This window comes from Barbus barbus (assembly GCF_936440315.1).
Source record: "Barbus barbus genome assembly, chromosome: 14".
NCBI lineage: Eukaryota > Metazoa > Chordata > Actinopteri > Cypriniformes > Cyprinidae > Barbus > Barbus barbus.
Window position 1 is genome coordinate 2,395,015 of NC_136742.1, and position 27,132 is coordinate 2,422,146.

Sequence of the window (27,132 nt, forward strand, 5' to 3'; positions counted from 1 at the left end):
GTGCCAGAACGCCCACCACACACCAGCTTACTGGTGGAGAGGAGACAGAGTGATGAAGCCAATCAGTGTAAGGGGATGACTAGGAGGCCATGATGGTCAGAGACCAATGGGGAATTAGTTGGTTCGGTTGTGTTTGATCAGGGTTGGAGCTGAACTCTGCAGGAAGGTAGATCTCCAGGAACAGATTTGGGCAATCCTGCTCTAGAGTGTCTGGCTCTGGTGCACACATATTTACATGTAGTTTACTTTTGATAAATCTCAATATGTGTGTCAAAAACTGTGTGTGCAAATTTTATGCAACGTTTATACATCAGGCCCCTGGTGTGGCTGTAAAAGAAATGGAATGAGAAACCTGCTTTACAGATTTGCAGACACACCCATTTTACTCACGTCACTCAAACACAGCAGCAGGAAAAAGGAATCACATGATTCCAGGGAAAAAGAAACTTAAGTGTAGTTGAGCTGTTTTGTGTTTGTGTCTCTGTATTCACGCAGTACATTTACATTTAGTCATTTGGCAGACGCTTTTATCCAAAGCGACTTACAATTGGATAAAATTGTAGTAAAATGGCAGAAGCCAGATTTTCTCAGGATGAGTTCACTTGTCCAGTGTGTCTGGATCTCCTGAAGGATCCAGTGGCCATTCCCTGTGGACACAGTTACTGTAAGAGCTGTATTACAGGCTTCTGGGATCAGGAGGATCAGAAGAGAGTCTACAGCTGCCCTCAGTGCAGACAGACCTTCAGTCCAAGACCTGCTTTAGCTAGAAACACCATGCTGGCTGAAGTGGTGGAGAAACTGAAGAAGACCAAACTATCTGCTGACTGTTACGCTGGAGCCGAAGATGTGCAGTGTGACATCTGTACTACAAGAAAATACAAAGCCGTCAAGTCCTGTCTGGTGTGTCTGAACTCTTATTGTCAGAATCACCTTGAACAACATGAGAGTTTCTTTAAAGGAAAGAGACACAATTTGACTGATGCCACTGGACGACTGCAGGAGATGATCTGCCAGAAACATGAGAAGCTTCTTGAGGTTTTCTGTCGCACTGATCAGAAATGTATATGTGTGCTGTGCATGGACAAACATAAAAGCCATGACATTGTATCAGCTGCAGCACAGAGGACAGAGAAACAGGTATTTAAATCTATGCACTGATGAAATATTGCTGACACTTAGCCCCGTTTCATACGTGTTTATATTGGCACCCATGTTAACAGCTTACAGTATTCACACTGTGTTCATCAGAAGAAATTAATAGCATCTGTAAGAAGAGTTTCGCTGGCTACGTTTACATGCAACAAAATAATCTGTTTGTAATCGGATTGACGGCTCAATCGGAATGAAAAGCCTTTATGTAAACACCTTAATCGATCCGATTGAGCTCGATCGGAATTAAATTTTGATCGGATTGAAGGGGGTGGTTTATTCCTTTTCTAATATGATTGAGAGTGCATGTAAACACTTGATCGGATTGAAAACCGAAACTGAAAGGACTGCGCATGTGCAATGATGCAGAAATAGCATAATGACGTATGACGTGCAGAAAGAGCGGTTCTTCCTTTTGAATAAAGTGTTGTATAAATGCATGTCCTGTCATTATAAAACTCTCATTTCACTCGGCAGTGAACTCGTCCCACCAGTTATTGTGTCGGATTCTCATCCACAGGCAACCCGTATTGTGCACAGGGAGGGGCATTTTTTCTGCATGATAAATGTCAGCAGCAAGGCACAAAGGTTTATATGCAGGCTATATTTATCCAGAAATGGATAAATATGAATTTTACTGTTAAAAACAAATAAAGAAACCGTGTGCACTGTAAAAAATTGCTGTTAAAAACGGCCATATTCTGACAGTAACATTGTTTTTTCATTACAACAGTAAAATCACGTTAAAAAAAAACTATTAATTCTGGGTAATATTTGTTGATTTTGTTGCAGTCCTGTGAAGTAACAGCGCTCAGTCGACACTTAGAGACTGTGTTTCAAATCACACGCTATACCCTCATTCACTATTCTCTACTCATGTACTAATGCTTACTAATACAGCCCACCTGACAGAGAGAATGAAAACTAATGAGTGAATTCAGCCAATGATGAACAGCTGCTGTGAACAAGCAGAATCACTGAAGAAAAGAGCAAGAAATGAAACTACAACTGACAAACAGCCACAGCCTTAGATGAAATCAACTGAAATAAAACAGCAGAGGATGATTAAACAACTCCACAAACAGCATCAACAGATTCACACATCACAGTCTGACTTTATTTCTGTCATATATCTACAAAAATTCCTTGAGAATTGATAGACATTTAGATTCTTTATTGAAAATGTTTAGTTTGACCTCACCATTATGGCGATCAGAGTTTGCTTTAGTTGGGCTCTTGACCCCTGACTTTTTAGTTCTGGATTTTTTTGTTTTGGTTGCTATAACAGTGTTTGTAAAATGAATGTGTTATAGCAACAAAAGCCAAAACTTAAGTATATGTTTTAGGCTTGTAGTCATCATGACGCAGCCAGCTTCTCTGATCTCATTTATTCTTTAATGAAGTGATGTGTATTTTTTACTAGTTTTGTGTTATTGATAAATGCTATATGATACTGTGAAACAACAATCTATTATGAAGAATTATAAAACATCTTATGTACAAAATCTTCAGTATTACAGCAATATTAGACACATGCAGAAATCAAGAATCAGCATATGAATCTCAACAATGGTGAGTCAAAAGCTTAATGCTGCAATGCATGCTGGGTACAGTACAAAACTCACCCATGAGTCCCAGCATGCATTGCAGCATGAATAAATTATGCCACTGAATTGTTCACTTATTTTTTTCTAATTCTTTCTATTTGCTTTTATAATTGCTTTTGTTTTTGTGTTGAGTTTTAGTAGCATGTTTTGTGATGTTCAGAGTTGATCTGTTTATTTTGGTTGATTGACACCATTGTTGAGATTCATACGCTGGTTTTTGGGGGCCTGGAGAAGTTTTGGCAATACAAATAGTTGCAACGCAGCTCTACAGGAAATTAAGTTTACACAATAGATTTATATATTACAGAAACTTAATACATATAACTTGTGGCAAAATTTGGTAATTCTGTATGTTGTCTTCACACTTACATATATTTAGCACGAGTTACGTAATGCGTATTTGGCGAGTATGATAATACGTAGTTGGCGTGCTGTCCTGGCGAAGGGCTCTGAGCTCGGGAATGGCCCAAACCCAGAGTATCCCCCCGTGGTATGGTGAGAACTTAGTGATATTGGTGGAGGGATGCTGATAGACCGTCAAATGAGTGGAGGCATGTCAGCTGTATTTATGTCCGTGAGTTGATTGACTTGATTACGTACCACTTGTGTTTAATTAGGCTAAGTATCTGACGTGCTCCGCCCGAACTATGTTAATAAAACATAATTTAAGGGTTGGATCCAGACTGAAGCTTCTGTAATTCCGGCAGAAACAGAGAAACAAATAGAGACATAATTAGATGGTACAGCAGCTACGCTAAGCAAAAATTATTTAATCAACCCAAGCTAAAGAATAATAATAATGTACATTTGATCAGATATAACTGCAGTACAAGATTATAAGAGGCATTATGTGAATGCTTGGCTAAAGAGATGTGTCTTTAATATAGATTTAAACAGAGAGAGTGTGTCTGAACCTCGAATGTTATCAGGAAGGCTAATCCAGAGTTTTGCGACCTTAGGGAACGGGTTGGATTGTAGTATGGTAGAAGAAAAGTTAGGTACGCAGGAGCTAAACCATTTAGGGCCTTATAGGCAAGTAATAATATTTTGTAACTGATACGGAACTTAATAGGTAGCCAGTGTAGAGACTCTAAAATTGGGGTAATATGATCATATTTTCTTGACCTCGTAAGAACTCTAGCCGCTGCATTTTGGACTATCTGTAGCTTGTTTATTGAAGATGCAGGACAACCAGCTAGCAGTGCATTACAATAGTCCAGTCTAGAGGTCATGAATGCATGAACTAGCTTTTCTGCATCAGAAACAGGTAGCATGTTTCGAAGCTTGGCAGTGTTTCTAAGATGGAAGAATGCTGTTTTTGTAACATGGGAAATATGATTTTCAAAGGACAAGTTGCTGTCTAATATAACACCCAGATTTTTGACTTTAGAGGACGTGACAGTACATCCGTCTATTTGCAAATTGTAATCCAAGATATTCTGTGTACTGTTTTTTGGTCCAATAAGTAATATCTCTGTCTTATCTGAATTTAATAGGAGAAAATTATTGGTCATCCAATCTTTTACATTTTTTACACAATCTATTATCTTAGATAGTTTAGAAGTTTAATCTGGTCTTGTTGAGATATATAGTTGAGTATCATAAGCATAGCAATGAAAACTAATCCCGTATTTTCTAATAATATTACCAAGGGGCAACATGTATATTGAAAATAGCAGAGGAGCTAGGACAGATCCTTGTGGTACTCCATACTTTACTCCAACTTTACAAGTCACTGAAATAAGGCCATAAAAACATACAGAACATTTGTTCACAAGACTTTTGAGGACTGGATCTTGTAGCCTAGAGTTTTTGCTTCAAAATTATATGAAAATCATCTTGTTTACATGCTCACAGAAAACAATATATTTATTTACATTTTCTAAGACAGTTTTTGAGTAGAAAGGGTCTATGCGAGAAGGCGTCAACCTTCACATTCACACATTCAGTCAGGTATGTGAATGAGAGGGAAGAGTTACAAGAAAGAATATGAGGACAAAATAAATTTATATATTTTTTGTTTGTAGTTTATTAAGAATATATTTAGCTATCACACAAAATAACTTGAGATTCACTTGCGAGTGCAGTTAAACAGTTTATTAGGAACAATCAAAGCTGACTTAGCATCATTACTCCAGTCACATGATCCTTCAAAAATCATTCTAATATTCTGATTTGCTGCTCAAAAAACATTATTAAAATGTTGAACAGAGCTGAGAATTTTAAGAATTTTTATATATATTTTTTTTAATAATAGAAAGTTCAGAAGAACAGCATGTAACATGATAAATGTCTTTATCATCACTTGTGTGCTAAATAAAAGAGTACAGTAGCCAAGATAAACTTGAGGTTTTGCTCATTTGATTGCTGTGACGTGGGCGTTTACATGCCGTGCGCTTCACAAGGACGATTATAATAGGTGCGTTTGACTTGAAGCGGCGCTGTGCAGAATGACATCAAAGTACCGCAAGAGTGATAAGAGAGAAGACAGATCCTTAAGGCCAAAGTATAATTTTCTTTTTAAGCGTACGCGAGGGACAGCATACAGTGTGCTTGACGCGAATTGCGTCATCAGAACAGTACGCGCGTACTGTACGCGCACCATCCGATTTTTGTAACCGCGTACTTTGTGTGCTCAGGTCGCACATGCGCACTGAAGTTATTTTGCAGTAATCAGGTCTTCCCACATGGTGGCAACACTGTCCCGGGCCGTTGTTTCACAGCAGAAAACTAAATTAAAGAGACGGACAACGACGACTAAATAGCGGAAACTGCAAAAACAGATGCTCACATTGACGATCGCTTGTGAGCAAGAGGGTATGAGACAGCTCAGCTTTGGTTTAAAAGAGTTAAAAAATATTTGTTATCAGTCATGACTTAACGGGGAAAAATAGAGCAGACACTGAACATGAATGAAGCTTTCTAGTGCGCATGTGTCGACCGCCTGCATTCGGGTACAACTTCAAATGGAGTATACTTTGAAAGGCTACGCGTTCGATTGTACGCTGTCCCTCACGTACGCGTAAAAAGCGAAGTATACTTTGGCCTTTATAGGTGTGTTCGACTTGAAGCAGTGCTGTGCAGAATGATCAATCCATGACATCCACGTACCGCGAGATCTATTCGAAAGCATTGGATCAGTCTGCTCTCTTATCGCTCTTGCGGTACTTTGATGTCATACACTGATCATTCTGCTCAGCGCTGCTTCAAGTCGAACACACCTTATGCTTTCAAATCACTCTTGCCATACTTTGATGTCATACACTGATCATTCTGCTCAGCGCCACTTCAAGTCGAACACACCTTATGCTTTCAAATTGCTCTTGCCATATTTTGATGTCATACACTGATCATTCTGCGCAGCGCTGCTTCAAGTCGAAAACATCTATCTGTAGCGTGCTCAGCGCGTGGGTGTGGTGGCATTAGAGATAATAAATGGAGATGTGAAAGACTGGACATCGCATTGGTTTCATACCCAGACAACAAAGAGTGGGCTGTCTACTTACAACCCTAGCAGGGGAGACAGCACTGTTAAGGTAGGGCTCAAGGAGACCACTACTTAAAACCCTAAGAAGGGGAGCAATCACAGAGCTATCAGCAGCTGGTCCCACACAGCTAGCCTGAAAAACCCCGATAAGCCCTCCTATAAGGCTGTCCAGATGACAAGAATGGGCTATCTACTTACAACCCTAGCAGGGGAGATTGCGCTATCTAGACGAGGGCCCAGGGAGGCCGCTACTTAAGACCCTAGAAAGGGGAGCAGTCACTGACCTAGCACATTGATATCCTCAGATAGCTATGTGTGTAGGAAGGGCTACCAGAGGTGAAACTAATTGAAACTACCCAGACCACGGAGAGTGGGCTGTCTACTTACGATCCAAGATCAATGACAGATTCATGCCGATGAGTGATGCAGTGTTGTCTGAGGGCCCGAAGACCACGGGCATCCAACAAAAGTCTTCGGGCTTGTCCCTTACGCACAGAGATTTCTCCAGTTTTTTTTTTACTTTTGATGATGTTATGCACTGTAGATGATGAGATTTGCAATTTGACGTTGAGGAACATTGTTTTTAAAGTATTCCAAAATCTTTTTACGCACTCTTTCACAGATTGGAGAGCCTCTGCCCATCTTACTTTACTTTTTTACTTCTGAGAGACTCTGCCTCTCTAAGACATCCCTTTTATAGCTAATCATGTTACAGACCTGATGTCAATTAACTTAATTAGTTGCTAGATGTTCTCCCAGCTGAGTCTTTTCAAAATGTCTTGCTTTTGTCAGCCCTTTGTTGCCCTCATGCCAACTTTTTCGAGACCAGTAGCAGGCATCAAATTTGAAATGAGCTCATTTAGTGGATAAAAGTGTAAAATTTCTCAGTTGCTCAGATTGGTTAGCTGGTCCAGTGTGTTTTGATTGGCTAAACCCCTCAGCTCAGCGGCATGTGCTCCGGTTGTATTGTAAACAATGGCGTCATCTATATTGCTTATAAATTTGAGCCTGATTGAGACCCAGAGGATATTAGTGAAGAGGCTTGTACAGAACCTGTGCAAGCACAGCTCTTAATGGTATGTTTTTTGTTTGTTGTTGTCTCATACTTTTAGATATATTGTTATTTGTAAATGCTACTGCTTCTGTTAGCTTTTAATATATGGCTTCATCCTGATTAAAACATTAATACAGTACGGCAATCGCATGCGCGTTCATGTATAATGCTTCTCATAGCTGTTTGTAAATAAGTGTATAAATGTAACATTTCATTGTTGGAGCTTAGCTGAAGATCTGAATGAGAGAGAGAGAGAGAGAGAGAGATGCAGTGCAGAACGTGTGCAGAGCGGGGCGACGCGAGGTTGAGAACCGCTGCTTTAGAATATTGATTTTGAAACTTTTGAATCCATTAGAATTGTTAGAACAAAGAATCGTGATTCATATACTGTATGAATAGATTTTTACATGCACCCCTAGTCTTCTCTTCCTCTTCTCTAAAGCAGCTCAGCATGGCCTCGCCACCTTTGCTGCATGTTCCCGGGGGCGGGGTTTACTGAGTTTGTGATGTAACGGACCAGGGAAGTAACTTGTTGTAGTCCTGTAGTCCCTACGAGCCGTTTTTGTAGGGATTAAACTACCATCATTTTAAAAGACTCAAATAATTGAGTCTCAAAAAATAATTTTAAAAGACTTAAATCTCCGTTTGCATTGAACTTTCAGTGTCGTAACTTTGCAGATACTGTTTATGCTCAAACAGCAACATTACACACTAACAAACGTTAAAAATGTGCAATCGCAATCAACCACCCCTTTAAAGATGATTTTCAGATGTTTGTACACAGTAGATGTTTCCTAGACAAAGCGCTCTTTAACAGACATCTTGCAGATGTACATGTGCTATCTGGGATGTAGGTTTACTGAATTAGCAGCTTTTACCCTCTACTTGGCAAAAGTATATGTACTCTTTAATACATTTGTGATAATTAATGCAATTACTCGTAACATTTTGCATGGCACCTAACCTTTCTGCAGAAATTTGAAACAGAAGTGATATTGCCATCTATAGGGCATTGAAGGTACTAGATCGTACCTTTGTACCTTTTGCCCTTATTTGGCCAAACTAATCAACAAGGCTACTGTACACAAATGTGAATGCTGTGTACAGGCAGTGACGTAGAATCGTTGGGCGGGGCTAAACAGGCAGCAGTGTAGAAGCAAACTTACAAGATGTTTTTATATTTCAATGACTTCTTTCATGTCAAAAAATCAAGGGGATTTTGATTTCTCAGTCCATGAAGCCTTCAAACAACAAATTTATTTTCATGTGTGTTATGCATTAGGTACATTATGGCATTTGACAGAAAACATCTTGGGTTACACATGTAACTATGGGTCCCCGAGAGGGAATGAGATGCAGCCAGCATGACCGGTGTCTGAAGCACGTGTGAAACAACGCCAATCCTATTGGTCCACATGGCCCATGACGTCATAGACGGGTGCCCGGAAATATAAAAGGGTGAATACGTCACCAATTTAGTTGTCTGAGGAGGCGTAAACAGGCAGCCCAAAGGCATGGCGAGGGGGTCTCGTCTCGTTCCCTCATGGGGAACCATGGTAACCCTCAGACCGCCATATTCCAGAACAGCTACACGGCAGAGACTGTTCACTTAAAGCCCTTGAGAGGGGGAACAGTCTTCTTAGCCCAAACCCACTAAGTGGGATTCAGAGGGACTGCCCACTTAAAAATACCCTGAAGCCTGGGGAGGCAGCCCACTCCTAAACCCATCCGGATTAACACAGGAAGGAACATTCCCCATAACCACTCCCTGGGAAACACCATGGGAGAGAAAGCTTGCAAGCATCGCTCCACTGAATTTTTAAATATATTCATGCCCAGCGAGGCTCTCCACACACAATAACATTGTGACTCATCACAATAAGCACATAACTTTGAACGAGCGTGCTCTTTGCTTAGACAAACGCAAAAGTAGAATATGCCCTCGGGTGTTAGAATCCAAACACGGAGGCACACATTCCTAAGGCTCGGCTCGACTCGGGTGCTATCCGCAGGATCCGATAACCTTAAAAGAGCATATTAAACCCACGAATCCCGCAATCTGAGTCGTCTCCGTGCCTCGGTAGCAGCGGGACCAGAATCGTGAGATGCAGCACTTGTCACTCATCTCTCGAGAAGATGGGCCATGTGGACCAATAGGATTGCCATTGTTTCACACTTGCTTCAGACACCAGTCATGCTGGCTGAATTTCCCAATGTGCACGCTAGGGGGTGCAGCGTGGAGTTCTCTAGAAGGGGAACTTGTAACAGCTGTTTAGGCTGCCATTTTCTCCTTCTTGAAAATATCAGGTTGTGTGGATTTTCCTGGAAATGCATGTTCTCCCTGGACCTCTGCTTCTCTTACTAGATAATACTAATACTAATACTAGAGTGTGTTCTGCATGGTTTTTGACATGGGTTTATATTCATTACAAGTAAAATACTTAAGTATTGTTAAATCAGATTCTCCAAGACTTTTACACAAGTTATACTGGAAATGGTGACTTGTAACTTGTAATAAAGTCATTTCTGCTGTGATCTGTACTTTTCCTCAAGCATAGTTTCAGGTACTTTGCGCACTGAAAAGACAGAACATGCAAGAAACCTTTAGCCATCAGTGGATACGGTCATTGAGTTAGGTGGACTTTACAACATGATGATTTAGTGACAGTACTTTCCTGTGAGATTTACTATCATCCTTTTGTCCTCCAGCACCAGCTGAAGGAGACACAGAAAAAGTTCCAGCAGAGAATCCAGCAGAGAGAGAAAGATCTTCAGCAGCTGAGAGAGTCTGTGGAGTCTCATAAGGTGAGTCTGGAGAAGAAAAGTTTGTCTCAGTCTCAGTTCAGACTCACTGACAGTGTTGGGGAAAGTTACTTTTAAAAGTAATGCATTATAATATTGCATTACTCCATAAAAAAGTTACTAATTACAGAATCAGAATAAGAATCAGAATTAGCTTTATTGCCAGGTATGTTTAAACATACAAGGAATTTGTTTTGGTGACAGAAGCTCCACAGTGCGACAGAATGACAGTGACAGGACAGGACACAGATAATAAAAATAAAGAAATAATGTACAAATATACAAAATAGACAACGTTCAAAATAGCACAAACACAATATACAAAATTGACAATTTAGTATGTACTGGTATTGTTACGGGGCTGACAAGACATGAGACGTGCGGATCCATATGCAGAGCTTTATTATAAAACATGGTCATTAAACAAGCAGGGTCAGACAGTGGCAAACTGGTATGGTGGAGGCAAGACAAAGCAGTCCGTGGAGCAAGCGTGGGTCGACGATCAGCAAACAGTATCCAAAGGGGCAAGGCAGAGAGATAATCCAGAGACGAGAGCAATAATCCAAACGGGGAGCGAACAGAGTCCAAACGGCAGAGGCGAAGGGTAAATCTAGGAAACACGGACAGGGTCAGACACGGCAGGAAAACAAGGCAAGACTATGACTATGGCTCTGTAAAGAAGCTATCGCTTGGAGAGTGATAAATGCTAACAATACTCGGCAGCGAGCAAGAGCAAGTCCCAGGCTTATATAGTGTGTGTAATAATGAGAATCAGATGTGTGTGCTCAGTGTGATGAGTGAATGGTGACAGCTGTGATCTGTGCAATGGATGATGGGTATTGCAGTCCAGAGAAGTGTGGTGTGAGAGTCAATGTGGTGAGTGAGTGACATCTGGTGGTGATTGTCCGGAAGAGCATGGACCAGATTCGTGACAGGTATGTTTGGTGTAAATTTGAAATTGAATAAGTATGTGTGTTAAATAAATAAATGTATGATACTGTTGTGTGTTTCATGTTTATTGTTAAGTGTTGAAATGTTCATGAGATGGATTGCCTGAGGGAAGAAACGGTTCCTGTGCCTGGCCGTTCTGGTGCTCAGAGCTCTGTAGCGTCGACTAGACGGCTACAGTTGGTAACACTTTATTTTGATAGTCCACTTTAGACATTCTACTAACAGTAAGTAACTTTGCAACTACATGTCAACTAGCAGTCATTAGAGTATTATTAGGCTGTCTGCTTAATGTCTTCTAACACTTTATTTTGATGGGTCCACAACATACAACATACTGACTATGAGAAACTTTGCAAGTATATGTCAACTTATTCTACTAACCCTAAACCTAACCTAAGTCTACTCTGAGAGTTAGTAGACATGTAGTTGCAAATTAATGAGAATTAGTTGACATGTAGTTACAAAGTTACCTATAGTTAGTCCACTTTAGACATTCTACTATCAAAATAAAGTGTAACCCTACAGTTCAAAGAGGGAGTGTGCTGGATGTGAGGGGTCCAGAGTGATTTTGCCAGCCCTTTTTCTCACTCTGCATAAGTACTGGGTTGTACCAATGATTCGCTCAGCAGTCCGGACATTGCTCTGTTGTCTTCTGACCTCAGAAGACAACAGAGGGCAGAGATTGTACTTCCTTCGCCAACTGAGGAAGTTCAACCTGCCACAGGAGCTGCTGAAACAGTTCTACTCTGCCATCATTGAATCCGTCCTCTGCTGGGCCTTTTTGACAATAGAGTCTATGTGAATGTCCCACTTCAGGTCCTGAGAGATGGTGCTGCCCAGGAATCTGAATGACTCCACTGTGGTTACGGTGCCGTTTATGATGGTGAGTGGGGGGAGAGCAGGGGGGTTTCTCCTGAAGTCCACGATCATCTCCACTGTCTTGAGCGTGTTGAGCTCCAGGTTGTTAAGACTGCACCAGACAGCCAGCTGCTCAACCTCCTATCTGTAGACAGACTCGTCACCGGCCTGAATGAGGCTGATGACTGTGGTGTCATTTGCAAACTCCAGGAGTTTGACAGAGGGGTCTTTAGATGTGCAGTCATTGGTGTAGAGGGAGAAGAGCAGTGGGGAGGGAACGCAGCCCTGAGGTGCTCCAGTGCTGATCGTACGGGTGTTGGATGTGTATTTGCCCAGCCTCACTAGCTGCTGCCTGTCTGTCAGGAAACTGGTGATCCACTGACAGAGGAGTTAGTTTGGGCAGGAGGAGGTTTGGAATGATCATGTTAAAGGCCGAGCTGAAGTCCACAAACAGGATCCTCACATAAGTCCCTAGTCATGTAGTGCAGTTCCATGTTGACTGCATCATCCACATCCTCTATAGGCAAACTGCAGGGGGTCCAGTAAGGATCCAATGATGTCCTTCAGATAAGCCAAAAGCAGTTTTTCAAATGACTTCATGACCACAGACGTTACAGCCACAGGTCTGTAGTAATTACGGGGATGATGGTGGAGCAGGAAGGGACTTCACACAGCTCCAGTGATCTGGTGAAGATCTGTGTGAAGATGGGGGTAAGCTGGTCAGCACGGGATTTCAGACAGGCTGGTGTCACACCGTCTGGGCCTGGTGCCTTTCTGGTCTTGTTCTTTCTGAAGACCTGGCGCACTTCATCTTCACTGGGCTCATCACACGGGGGGGGGTGGGGGGTGGGGCAAAGCATCTTCTTTGGCCTGACGAAGCTGTCTGAGTTTTGCAGTGAACCATGGTTTGTCGTTGTTATAAGTTAGATGAGTCCTGGTAGGAATCCACATATCTTCGTCAAAACTAATATAAGATGTTACAGTCTCTGTGAGCTCGTCCAGATAATTTGCAACAGCTTCAAAAACACTCCAATCAGTGAGGTCGAAACAGGCTTGTAAAACCCGCTCTGTTTCATTAGTCCATCTCTTTACAGTCCTTAATGCAGGTTTAGCTGATTTCAGTTTCTGCCTGTAGGTCGGTATAAGATGAACCAAACAGTGATCAGAGAGTCCTAAAGCTGCCTGTGGGACAGAGTGATATGCCTCCTTTAATGCTGTGTAACAGTGATCCAATATATTACTGTCTCTGGTGGGACATGTAATATGCTGTCTGTATTTGGGCAGTTCACAGGAGAGATTTGCTTTATTAAAGTCCCCTAGAATGATTAAAACAGAGTCTGGGTGTTGTTGCTCAGTCTCTGTGATCTGATGAGTGAGTTTCTGTAGAGCTGAGATTACGTGCGCTTGCGGTGGAATGTAAACACTCACAAGAATGAACGAGCAAAACTCCCGCGGCAAGTAGAAAGGCTTACAGTTAATGAAGAGCATTTCTAGATCTAAACAGCACATCTTCTTTAACACAGTTACATCTGTACACCACCATTCATTGATGTAAAACTACGTCCCGCCATCGCACGATTTCACATCGCAGTCCACTCTAAACAACTGAAAGCTCGGCAGATGGAGCGCGCTGTCTGGAATGGCATCATTCAGCCAGGTTTCCGTGAAACACAGAGCAGCAGAGTTTGAAAAGTCCTTGTTTAACCAGGAAAGCAGAAGGAATTTGTCCGTTTTGTTGGGTAGAGAGCGGCGATTCGCCAGATGGATGCTAGGCAACGGCATTCGAAATCCGCGCTGTCTGAGCTTCACGAGCACGCCGTCTTGCTTCCCCTGTCTGCGCGTCCTGAAGCGTCTGAACAGCGGCGCAGCTCCGCCAACTACTATGTTCAGCAAAACATCCGAATAATCGAAAACCGGTAGGAGATTTTTTGGTGTGTTCTGCCAAATGTTCAGCAGTTCATCCCTGGTGAAACTGATCGTGTTTGATAAACAAAAATCAGGAAAAACTAACAAAAACATTAAAACAACTGGAGAGCCAAGCACAATGGCTTCCATGCGTGGCGCCATCTTTGTTCCATCTTACGTTACTTAGTTACTTTTTATGGAAAGTAATGCATTACATTACTGTTGTGTTACTTTTTCATTCTGGACAGGGGTTGCTTGTTTGTTTTTAATATATAAAGTTCTATTTTTTGGTTAGATGAAAAAGCTCTTTCACACCAAAAGTGAAATGAATAAGCCTCAGGCAGATGTAAATTCACATCTGTATTGTTGAACATAGGAGAACAAAAAGTCCAACACTCTTCAGAAATAAAAAAAAATGAAACCAACATGTTAGGTTTCACTTTACACTTTATTTTTATAGTCCACTTTAGATATTCTACTAACTATAAGTAACTTTACAACTAAATGTCAACTAATTCTCATTAATTTGCAACTACATATCTACTAGCTACCAGAGTACACTGTTAGGTTTAGGGTTAGTAGAATAAGTTGACATATACTTGCAAAGTTTCTCATGGTCAGTATGTTGTATGTTGTGGACCCATCAAAATAAAGTGTTAGAAGATATTAAGCAGACAGTCTACTAATACTCTAATGCCTGCTAGTTGACATGTAGTTACAAAGTTACTTACTGTTAGTAGAATGTCCAAAGTTGACTATCAAAATAAAGTGTTACCAGCACTGGTTAATAAATGGGATTAAATAAATAAAGTATATTTAAAATATTTAATTATTGCAGGTTTGCGCCATATCCTGAGTTTGCATTTCACTACATTAATTTACATTCATTAGTCTAGAACTACAGTAAGTTCAAGTTCACACAGCACACTCAACGCCTCTGCACTTACTCCTGATTTCGCTCAACATGGCAGCATGAGAGCTGTCAGTCAAGACATGAAAAACAAAGGAAATGCATAATTTTTTTGAAAAAGTAAGATATTTCCTTCTAAATTAAAAAGTAATGCGTTACTTTACTAGTTACTTTAAAAAAGTAATCTGATTATGTAACTCACGTTACTTGTAATGCATTACCCCCAAAACTGTTCACTGAAGCCTTAATCACTGTTTGTCCTAACAGCACTCTGCACAGACAGCGGTGGAGGACAGTGAGAGAATCTTTACTGAGCTCATCTGCTCCATTGAGAGAAGTCGCTCTGAGCTGATACGGCTGATCAGAGATCAAGAAAAGACTGCAGTGAGTCGAGCTGAAGGACGACTGGAGCGACTCGAGCAGGAGATCAATGATCTGAGGAGGAAAGACGCTGAGCTGGAGCAGCTTTCACACACACAGGATCACATCCAGTTCCTGCAGGTAACAGAGATCTAGAAGAACAGGATCATAGTGGACTTGAGCCAGATCCTGCTGTGACAGGAGACTCACAGAGAAATATTTCATGATTACAAAATGAAACAAAATTTCACTGACATTTTACCTTTTTGACTAATTTTCTTTCTGATTTCTTGCATCATGGTGAAATCAGTGCACTCAACAGTACCAATTCTGAATAACTTTAATCAAAATCGGATCAGGTGATCTTCACACTCGATAAAATTTAGTTCAGGGGTGTCAAACTCAGTTCCTGGAGGGCCGCAGCCCTGCAGAGTTTAGTTCCAACCCTACTCCAACACCCAAACCAAAGTTTTCAAATACGCCTGAAGGACCTGATTAGCTGGATCAGGTGTGTTTAATTAGGGTTGGCGCTAAACTCTGCAGGGCTCCAGCCCTCCAGGAACTGAGTTTGACACTCCTGGATTAGTTCACTTCCATAATAAAACTTTCCTGATAATTTACTCACCCCATGTCATCCAAGATGTTCATGTCTTTATTTCTTCAATCACAAAAGAAATTATGTTTTTTTGAGGAAAATATTCCAGAATTTTTCTCCATATACAGTAGTGGACTTCTATGGTTCCCAGTGGTTTGAACTTCCAAATTGCAGTTTTAATGCAGCTTCAAATGGCTCTACACGGTCCTAGCCAAGGAATAAGGGTCTTTTCTAGCAAAACGATCAGTCATTTTCTAAAACAATTTATTAAATTGATATACTTTTAACAAATGCTCATCTTGCACTAGCTCTGCGGTGCGCAATTTGATGCATTATGTAATCACGTGTGAAACATCACACGCGATTAGCTCTTCATCTGTGTGCTCCAGTTCAAAAAGGTAGGATAGGGCAAAAAACTCCATCTCATTTTCTCCTCCAACTTCAAAATTGTCCGACATTGTTGTTTTACCTTTTTTTGTAAATGGTGTTTGACTTTTTTTTGCACTTTCACTTTGTGAACACTGGGTCGGTATTTCCGCCTACGCCACACGTGACCTTTCCAACGTGACTAAATAATGCATGAGGTTGGGCAGGTGCAAGATGAGCATTTGTGGATTTTTTTTAGGAAATGATAGATAGGTCCCTTATTCCTTGGCTGAGATCATGTAGAGCCCTTTGATGCGGCATCGAAACTGCAATTTGGAAGTTCAAACCGTTAGGAACCATAGAAGTAGGAGAACCATAGGAGAAAAATCATAGAAAAGTTTCTAAATTTCTTTGTGACTGAAGAAACAAAGACATGAACATCTTGGATACATGGGGGTGAGTAAATTATCAGGAAATTTTTACTGTGGAAGTGAACTAATCCTTTAACCCTTGTGCGGTCTTCGGTCATTTCTGACCAGAGAATTTTGCATTTTGAATTTTTTTTTTAAATCGTAGCTTCACCAGAATGGTACGAAACTCTGTGACTTTTATGGCACTTGGTATTTGAACACACAAACAAATTGAGGGCATGATTTGAAAAAGCTAAGTGGTCGTGGTCTTCGGTCAAAAATGACAGACCATAGGAAATGAATGGGAAATGGAGGAAAAATAAATAAAAAATACAGAAAATGTTTGTGTGTACAATCTACAAATCCCCAACAATGCAGAAAATAATTCCACAGCAATGAAGGGGTAAAACTCTAAAACATCTAGAGTGCAAAATCAAAACATCCACTCTCACACACACATGCGCGCACACACACACATACACACACACTTGTACACACACACCCCTATGAACTGGTGTACTTGTAACACAGCAACTATGTAAAATAAAATAAATAATTCAACTACAATGCAGTAAAAAAGTCGACAGCAAGGAATGGGTTATACTCTAAAACATCGGAAGTGTAAAACATACAACAGATACATCCACTCACACACACTCACAGACACACACATACACAATTATACACACTCAAATGAATCGGTATGGCTATAACCATATAGATAAAATGGGTTAGAAGACTGAAATAAGAGGTTGAAATCAAATCAGACCCAGAAGGATTAGGCTCTGATAAAGCATTCCTGTTAAAAGCCTAGTGTCTATTTTCATCTGAAATACTGCATAAATTAAAAAATAATTTGAAAAAATGTGAAAAAAAAACCATATTGTACTATTTTCAGTGGGACAAATTGATCATAATTATTACATAAATATTAATTAGTACCATAATATTTTCTCAAAATACAAAAGAAAAAATATTATTGAACAAAAATATATTAGATTGATTTTACTGAAGAAAAAAAAAAGTTACATTTCAGGTGTCCATTCACTTTTGACCGTGAAGACCATGAGTGTGACTCCCAAATGAGAAGCGCACAAGGGTTAACAGATGTTTAATCCAAACTATTTCCTAAAAAGTTCACATAGTGTCAGAGTGGCAAATACTAGAATGTGATATAATGAATATAAGAATTAAGCTGATGCTGTGAAAGGGCTGGATTGAGGTGAGTTACTAAAGATCAGTCAAGTCAACCAGAGCCGCACAAATCTGATGTTCCTGCAGGTTATTCAAGATTCAAGATTTTTTATTTGTCAGATACACAATTATACAGAGTATAACCAGCAGTGAAATGTAGGTCATATAAAATATAAATATAAATGTGCATGTCAGTATGTTGTTGACTTAAATAGTAATAAGAAGAATGTGCAAAAAAGTTGTACAGGGTATGAGGTAGAAAAGATTATGAATAGCTTATTGATATAGTAATATTTACATGGAGTCAAGTGATGTTATGACAGAGTTAGAGTTTAGGAGCCTGATGGCCTGGGGGAAGAAGCTCCTCCTAAGTCTCTCAGTTTTTGCCATCAGGCTACGGAAGCGCTTACCAGATGGAAGCAAAGTGAATAGATGGTTACCAGGGTGATTTGAGTCCTTGATGATTTTGACAGCTCTATTTTTGCAGCGTTTGAGGTAGATGTCCTGCAGAGAGGGGAGAGCAGACCCTGAGATGCGCTCAGTTAAGCGCACAACTCTCTGTGAAGTGTGGAGCTGATGAGTGTTGATTTGTGTTTTCTGTAGAGTTTCCGGTCTCTCTCAGCACCTCCTGAATCTACAGACGTAAATGACAATCTATTCAGTTCTCTCGTCTCTTTTGATGTCCTGAGAGAATCTGTCCATCAGCTGAGAGACAAACTGGAGGATTTCTGCAAGGAGGAGCTCAAGAAGATCTCAGAAAGAGGTAAAGTCCTGGAGAATCATCTGATCTCATAGACAAATAGACAAATCCATCATCATCTCATATCGTGGAGAACATAGATGTAGGAATAGTTTTCTCTTGACATAATTTGTATTTATTTAAAAAAAAATCGTAAATTTCATATATATATATATATATGTGTATATATATTTTTTATTTTTTATTATTATTATTACATAATCACACTTGATCCTTTTCAGGGGTCTGAGCGTGGTTTGCGTGATTTTTGGCCCATATGTGAACACTCCAAATGATCTCAGACCCCTCAGAGGCGAACTGAGCCGAGACCGTCTCGGGAGGTGGTCTGAGTATGGTTCGCTTTCGGCTAAAGGTATGGTTCACTAAAATTGTGCATTGTGAACACAAATCGGCGCGGGCTCACTTGATTTTTCCATTTGAGAATTCCGATGTAGTTTGGCAATCAGGTGTTTTCGTACAAATCAGCTGTTCATAGTGGCTGCTTCGTCTACAAATTGTCCTCTCACAACGTACACTCCTGTATTTTAATTTCAACTGCTTCCAAACTGTGTAAGAGAGATACGGCTGTGCGGCTTGCCAGTTTAAAGGGGTCATCAGATTGATATGATTCTTTAGGGTCTTAATGAAAAGTCTGTAACATAGTTTGGTTAAAATTTCTCAATGGTAGTGTAAAAGACACATTTTTTACCCTGTGAAAAACAGCTCTTTTCATAGCAAGCCATTTTGTAGCATCTTCCTTTAAATACAAATTAGCTCTGCTGACTCCACCCCTCTCTTCCGAGCCGCTCTCTGAGGGACTGTTTACTTTAGAATCATCGTGAAACTTGCTAATTAGCACATTATAAGGAAAGGCGATTTGCAAAAATTAATTAAAAAACCTTATACTCACTTCTTCTGTTGGTGAATCTGGATCACGAATGATTCACGTGAACATAAACGCATTTAGGTAGATCGGGGGTGCAATTCCCTTCACAAAAAAACGTAATCCACTGCATCTTCAGCGGCTCAGATAAATGACGACTGCTATGTTCATGATTACATCCAACAACAAGAACACCTCAATCACTTAATCGGAGACATCTTGTCTACATCTGCTCCTGCGGTGAAACAATCGCGGACTGATGACAGCTCACTCAGAGCGGGTCTAAGGTAAAACACCAGTCCAGTCCGTGCTGTAACGCTACTGTCAATCAACAATCGTGGGCGCGGCCTGAGTCTGTGTGATGTCACACTGACAGGCAACTGAGAATGACTCAATATGAGAAAGGGGAAATGATTTAACCAGATAAAAAAAAAAACACTGGGTGGATTTTTTATCATTATAGTGTGGTTGTGTACACACACTGCCAACACACATTTCAGTTCAAACAGCTTGTAAAAGTGCATGTAGCATCCGATGATCCCTTTAAACTTTTGTTATAGGCCACGAGCGCGCACATCCCAGCGGGGGTTAAATAAACTCTCTTTAGCCTTTATTGTGTTTCAACTGTCTAAAACACCCATGGTTCACATAAAAACAGTTGATTTTGTCTCAATCGAATGTAAACATCTGGGAAAGAAATCGCATGTGTATCAACTGATCTGTGCAGTATGTAGTTCTAGTACAGCAGCCTAATATGAGAATCAGTAGAATCTATTATTGCATATTATTAATCTTTGAGAGATTAATAATATGCATTTAAATTTTTTTCATTTGATTAGTACGTTTCTTACTTAAATGCTGCATTTAAGGATAACTGTACTATACCTGCAAAATTTAAAGCAGTTTATTATATTTTATTTTATTTGTCCAATTTAATCTCAATGTCAGCATGCCTTTTCCGCTGGTGCTTAAAAAGTCTTAAATTTAATTGTATCAAATTTAAGGCCATAAAAAGTACAATGGGGATGGAAAGACAATTGCCATATAGTTTAATGTGATGATTAAAATAAAAAATATGGAGCGATTTTTGTGCCAATATTTATCAAACAAATCCAGTGTTTTGCAAATAAACACAATCTGCTTTGCAAAGAAAAACTTGACTTTCAAACAAACGCAAAGTGATTTTCAAATACAAAACTCTTTGAGAGAAAATGCAGAGGTATGGACAAATATATGTATTGTGTGTTACAACTGTGCGACTCATTTGCCTTTTTATGAGGAAACTTGGCTTGATTTTTTCACAAATGCGACAGGCTGATTTTCTCCCACGAGTGCGGGCAGATTTTCTCACATGTGCAAATGAGCAATTTTCTTTTCCAAAACAGCAGATGGCGCTGTAGGTCAATTTACGCTAGTCTCCCGAGACCTGAAACACCTCTTTACCTTTTCAGACCAATATGAGTGGGGAACAGGTGAGTTTCTGTCTTACTAGATCTATAATTAACCATTTAGATGTTTTCACAAAGCGACCCTACTACAGAGTCAGTGAAATTCACAACAAGTGCTGTAAAGTTGTTAACATGATTGATTAGTTCAAAAATCAGAGGTGACCTGGCTAAACATTTAACTAGGCTGTCTTTCCTTATAAAATCTGATCCATTCTCTGTACCTCTTATCCTCTGTTGGATCACGGGAACTCATATTTTTTTGCAAAAGATAAAAAATATTCCATTGTTGGAGGCCATAATGTCAACCATCAAACACTGAACTGGACTAGATCCAAAAAGCAACAGTCTCAACACAGAGAGGTCTAAGGGTGTTTTCACACCTAGTTTAAGCCTTTCAAACGCTCTCGGAGCGGTTCAGCGTGTATATGTGAACAAACCATGTGATCTCAGACCCCCCTAAAAGGACCCAAAAGCGAACCATACTCAGACCACCTCCGGAGGTTCATTTGTGGATCCGTTTGTGGTTCGATATCTTCCTGATATGCGAAAGCAATGAGATCCCGGTCCGCTTTGCATTTCGTTTCGACATGTGTACCTGGAGGCTTGCCATACCTGCAGCCATGTTACGTCACTGCTGTAACAACAGAAAAAAACTTTTCACCATGGGAGGTCGTGGAGGTCGTGCACTTATTGAAATGTGGATAGATGATTACATTAAACGCCAACTCTCCTCAACCCATAAAAACATAAAAGTGTTTCTTTTGTTTGCCCAAAAAATGAAGGAAAGGGGATATAACAGAACCGTGGTACAATGTCGTGTTAAAGTGGGGAAAAAAGCGCCATCTTGTTGTCCCTGCGGTGGTTCCCCTGGGGGTCCCGTGCCCTGGGGGGCCTCCGGATGTTTGGGGCCTGGGTCTCTTCCATGCCTGCTTCATGCCTTGCGGGATGGGGCTGTTGTTCCCCACACACACACTATTAAACATTTACATGGAGGAACCTTATGAACACAAGCGCGCTCACACACACAGGTGTACACTCAAGCATTCACATTGGTGTAAAAACGGGTGCTCACAGACACACATTGTTCTGATCAGCTGTTGCTTCAAAACTTATTTTGTAATATTAGTTATGCGTGTTGCTCAATAACATTTAACATTTAGAATTTATTGTGATTCATACAGATGTTGGTTGTTGCTGCAGTTTCTCTGATGTTGTGTCTTCTGTTGTGTCTTCTGTTGTTTTCTCTTTTTGTCAGCAGGTATCGAAGCAAATTGTCTGTTTTTTTTTTTTTTGTTTTTTTTTTTCCTCTCTCTCTCTATCCCCCATTCTCTTTTTTTTTTCTCTCTCTCTCCCCCTTCTCTGTTGACTTTATCCACAATTTTTTTTTTTTTTGTGTTTGTTTTGTTTTCTAATTCCTTTTTTTTTATTATTATTATTATTATTTTTATTATTATCATTATAATTATTATTATTTTTTTTTTTTATTATTATTATTTTTTTATTTTTTTTATTTCTCTCTCTTGTTTTCTCTGTCCCCTGGTCTTGTCGGTCATAGTATGGTTAAATAAAAGGGTATATAAAATTTAATTAATTAATTAATTAAAAAAAAATAAAATAAAATAAATATATAAAAAAAAAAATAAAAAAAAAGGCTGTGAATGATGATAGCATAGCTACACATACGTACTGTCATGTGTTATCTGTGTTACTGACAGGCCGGGAAAAAAAAAAAAAAAAAAAAGTGGGGAAAAAAGCGCCATCTTGAATACCCAAAGTCCACTGCTGCAAAGAAAGCTGGGGTCTGAGTTTTTATAAAGTTGTGGTGTGAACAAGAAAGGGTCTGAGATCTCTTCATTGCTGAAGAGGACCAAAAAAACAACTGGGTTCTCTTTTGAGTCCACTAGATTATGAACACCAAAAGGACTGAGGTCACTTTCGGCTGGTTCCCTTTCTGGTTCTCTTTAAGTGAACTGGGTTTGGTTCTCTTAAAACGAACTATATGTGAAAACACTCATAAGACACCATTACTACTGAAGTGGACCAAAAAAGGATCTGAATCCTCTTTCAGGAACTGCGATAGTGTGAACATAAAGAAAACTGGGTCCGTTTTCACTTGGTCCACCTCTTGGTCCACTTAAAGGGGTCTGGCTTCGGTTCTTTTAGAGAGAACTCAAGTTTGAAAACACCCTTACATTTATATCAACATATTGACAAACTGTAGGATGTGTGTGTGTGTGTGTGTGTGTGTGTGTGTGCATAAACAACCTACACAGGAGATATGTGTTTATAGATATGTGATAAAATAATACAAATTCTAGTGCTGTTAAATGATCGCGATTAATCACATCCAACATAAAAGTTTTTATTTCCATAATTGTATGTGTGCTGTTTATATTTATTATGTATATATATAAATACAAAAACATACTGTATATATATTCATTCTCTCATATATATATGAGAGAATGAAGATGGACGGTTCTTTTCAAAGATACATTCATATAAAAACACTCACGCTGCATTTTTATTTTGAAATGTGAGGTGCTCAGTTTATTCAACAAAGTATAAGCCTTTTGGAAAATCTATTTTTGTTGGTCATTTTTGATATTGTGACGGGCCGCCACAAATAACTCAATGTATGGGAAACACTGGGCACTGCTATAAATCAAATGGCCATTATATAAACGATAAAATAAATAAATAGCCTACTCATATTAGCGGTGAAATGTCGCCCGATTATGTCAAACGTCACTGGATGTCATGACAACAAATGTCATGAAGGAAAAGTTTCAATATCTCGCCTTAGCTTTCAGAGTGGGGAGGGTTGTACCAATAATTCGCTCAGCAGTCCGGACTACCCTCCGTAGTCTTCTGAGGTCAGATTTGGTAACTGAGCTGAACCAGACAGTTATTGAAGTGCAGAGGACAGATTCAATGATGGCGGTGTAGAACTGTTTCAGCAGCTCCTGTGGCAGGTTGAACTTCCTCAGCTGGCGAAGGAAGTACAACCTCTGCTGGACCTTTTTCACAATAGAGTCAGTGTGAATGTCCCACTTCAGGTCCTGAGAAATTGTGGTGCCCAGGAATCTGAATGACTCCACTGCAGTCACAGTGCTGTTCATGATGGTGAGTGGGGGGAGAGCAGGGGGGTTTCTCCTGAAGTCCATGATCATCTCCACAGTCTTGAGCGTATTAAGCTCCAGGTTGTTAAGACTGCACCAGACAGCCAGCTCCTTAACTTCCTGTCTGTAAAGCAAACTCGTCACCGTCCTGAATGAGGCCAATGAGTGTGGTGTCATCTGCAAACTTCAGGAGCTTGACAGAGGGGACTTTAGATGTGCAGTCATTGGTGTAGAGGGAGAAGAGCAGTGGAGAGAGGATGCAACCCTGGGGGGTGCCAGTGCTGATCGTATGGGTGCTGGATGAGAATTTTCCAAGCTTTATTAGCTGCTGCCTGTCTGTCTGTCAGGAAGCTGGTGATCCACTGACAGACAGAGGTGGGCACGGAGAGCTGAGTTAGTTTGGGTTGGAGGAGTGATGATGGCATGATGGTGTTAAAATCAGAGCTGAAGTCTACAAACAGGATCCTCACATAAGTCCCTGGTCTGTCTAGATGTTGCAGGATGTAGTGCAGTCCCATATTGACTGCATCATCCACAGACCTACTGCTCTGTAGCCAGACTACAGGGGAGTCCAGTAAGGGTCCAGTGATGTCCTTCAGATAAGCCAAAATCAGTCTTTCAAATGATTTCATGGCCACAGACGTTAGAGCCACAGGTCTGTAGTCATTAAGTCCGGTAACTTTGGGTTTCTTTGGGATGGGGATGATGGTGGAGCATTTGAAGCATGAGGGGACTTAGCACAGCTCCAGTGATCTGTTGATAGTGATATATATCCAGTGATATATTTTAATATATTAACATGTATTTACATGCATAAAATTATATTCATATAATTTATATTATATAAATATATTTAATATATAAATAACATATTTTTTATTATATATCTACATGCATGTGTGTTTGTGTTTATATATACATAATAAATATACACAGTTCACACACATATATTATGTAAACAAAAACTTTTATTTTGGATGTGATTTATCGCGATTAATCGTTTGACAGCAATAATTAATACATAAGGGATTTATGGCAAAAATCTTACTGAAAAAGAGATTATGATACCTCTCCATAAAACATCTCAGTCAAAATGCAGTCTTGTTTACGGCATGTGAATATTTGTTTCAGTCTGAACAGAAGTACTAACTGACATTCATTCAGATATACAGTACAATGTTTATGACACTGATTTTCAGAACAAATGTTTGTCTTATTGTGAACAGGCCTTAAAATATTTGACTAAATTATTTATTTTTAGACATTTTTTAGATTTAAAATATTATTGGGTAAAATGGTAATGCTGTTTTATTTTGTTTTTGTTTATTAAATACAAGAACCCCTTGTGTATACAATAGTTAAGACATGCTTAAAAAAGACTATTTGTCTCAGTTGCTACTGCAGGTCCCTCTGTGTACTACAACAAGTCTCCAGCGGATTATTCACATCCTCTACATACTGCTGCAAATGTTACACCAACAAAGGTAGTGGAGGTATTTTCATGTAAACACAATATTTTCCACCTTACGGTAAAGGGGCAGAGAATCAATAAATTATCATTTGTTTACCTCTGCAGGGCCCAGTATATGTGATGAATTGTCTTCCTCCACATCAACATATGTATCCCTACCCACAAACAACACACACCCCACCTTATGTGGAAGAGGATGAGGATGGACCTCATTTTGAATCCGTTGTGCCTCTACCTGATAAGGTTGATGTGAAATCTGGTGAGGAGGATGAAGAGGAGATGTTCTGCAAGAGAGCAAAACTCTTCCGATTTGACTCGGACACTAAAGAATGGAAAGAGCGGGGCATTGGCAGTATCAAAATCCTGAAACAAAAAACCTCTGGGAAGGTTCGTCTCTTGATGAGGAGGGAGCAGGTTCTGAAAATCTGCGCTAATCACTATATCACTGCCGACATGGCCCTCAAACCAAATGCTGGATCTGACAAATCCTGGGTGTGGTACGCTATGGACTATGCAGATGAAATACCGAAGACTGAGCAGTTGGCCATTCGTTTTAAAAGAGCAGATGAAGCAGCACTGTTTAAACTTAAATTTGAGGAGGCTCAAAAGTTCCTTTCAGAATTCCCTCAAGGCCAACAGATTAAAAAGAAATGTGAGACTCTAGAGCCTCGGGTTTCATTCAAAGAAGCAGGTCTCAAAACCCTGTTTTCCATGAAGGAGGGCGAATGGAACTGCGTCGTTTGCTGTGTAAGAAATGCTTCCACGTCTGCGGTATGCGTGGCCTGCAGCAGTGCAGCTCCTTCTACAGCAAAGGTGAAACTTGTAGAAGAACTCAAAGGCTTTGCCCCTGGGGTTCCTCCTTCCAAATGGTTTTCCTTTGGACTTTCTGGAGATTCCACTAAGAACACTGCCAGCACTGATGTCAGCTCGAATGGCTTCACAATTGGATCTCAATTACCAGTTTCTTTTAAGTTTGAATCGAAGGATGCTGCTGTGACATCTGCTGGCTTCTGCGCTCAGGCTAATAAGAAAGCAATTCAGACTGATGCACCAAAACACAAGACAGCAGTTCCAGCAGTCCCATTTGACACTGGATTTGGTGCTCAGTTTGCCAAGAAAGAGGGTCAGTGGGACTGTGACAACTGCCTGGTGAGGAATGATGATGTGTTGCTTGCGAAGCCCCATACAACACTGAAGAAAGTAATGCAGTGACGCATGGTGGGTTAGCTGCCATGTTTGCTAAAAAAGATGGACAGTGGGATTGTGACACTTGCCTCATAAGAAATGACACTACATCTAGCCATTGTGTTTCATGTAAGACAGGAAACCCAGATATGAAAAACAAGACCTCTGCTGCACAAGTTCCTCTTTTACCTGTTGTGACAGGAATTAAAGCCAGTTTCAGTCAAAGCACTGCTATTCAGTTAAGTACAAGTAAGGATAAAGCATCCTTAGAAGGTGTCAAGTTTGAGTCCTCCACAACTGGGGCTGAAAAGTCATCAAGCAGTGTTTCATTTTCGATGCTGGTGCCTGTTAGCGGATTTAAGTTTGGCATTGCAGGATCTGAGGTAAAACCATCAGACAAACATTCACAAAATGGATCTGCATCTGACCTCCTCAAAAATATTGCTGAGCTTCACAAAGAAAAAGAGGCAGCCCCAAGTTCCTCAGATGAGTCTGTAGATGCTGATAGTCACGATAATAGTAAGCCTAACACCTTTAGTTTCGCTGACTTGGCGAAGTCACATGGTTTTTTTCGGTTTGACCAGAAGGATCCCACTTTCAAAGGCTTTGCAGGGGCTGGTGAGCAGCTCATTACAG

General features: G+C 40.2%; 1 protein-coding gene across 1 annotated transcript; it reads left to right on the forward strand.

Annotated features, from left to right (window-relative positions):
- The first annotated feature begins 417 nt into the window (after nt 1-417).
- LOC306879827 (uncharacterized protein) lies at nt 418-27,132 on the forward strand. The gene is made up of 6 exons (XM_079433027.1): nt 418-1,137; nt 10,007-10,102; nt 14,991-15,224; nt 18,252-18,411; nt 25,233-25,324; nt 25,417-27,132. Exons 1-6 carry the CDS (start codon nt 568-570, stop codon nt 26,521-26,523), a joined length of 2,259 nt encoding a protein of 752 aa, XP_079289153.1. The 5' UTR covers nt 418-567; the 3' UTR covers nt 26,524-27,132.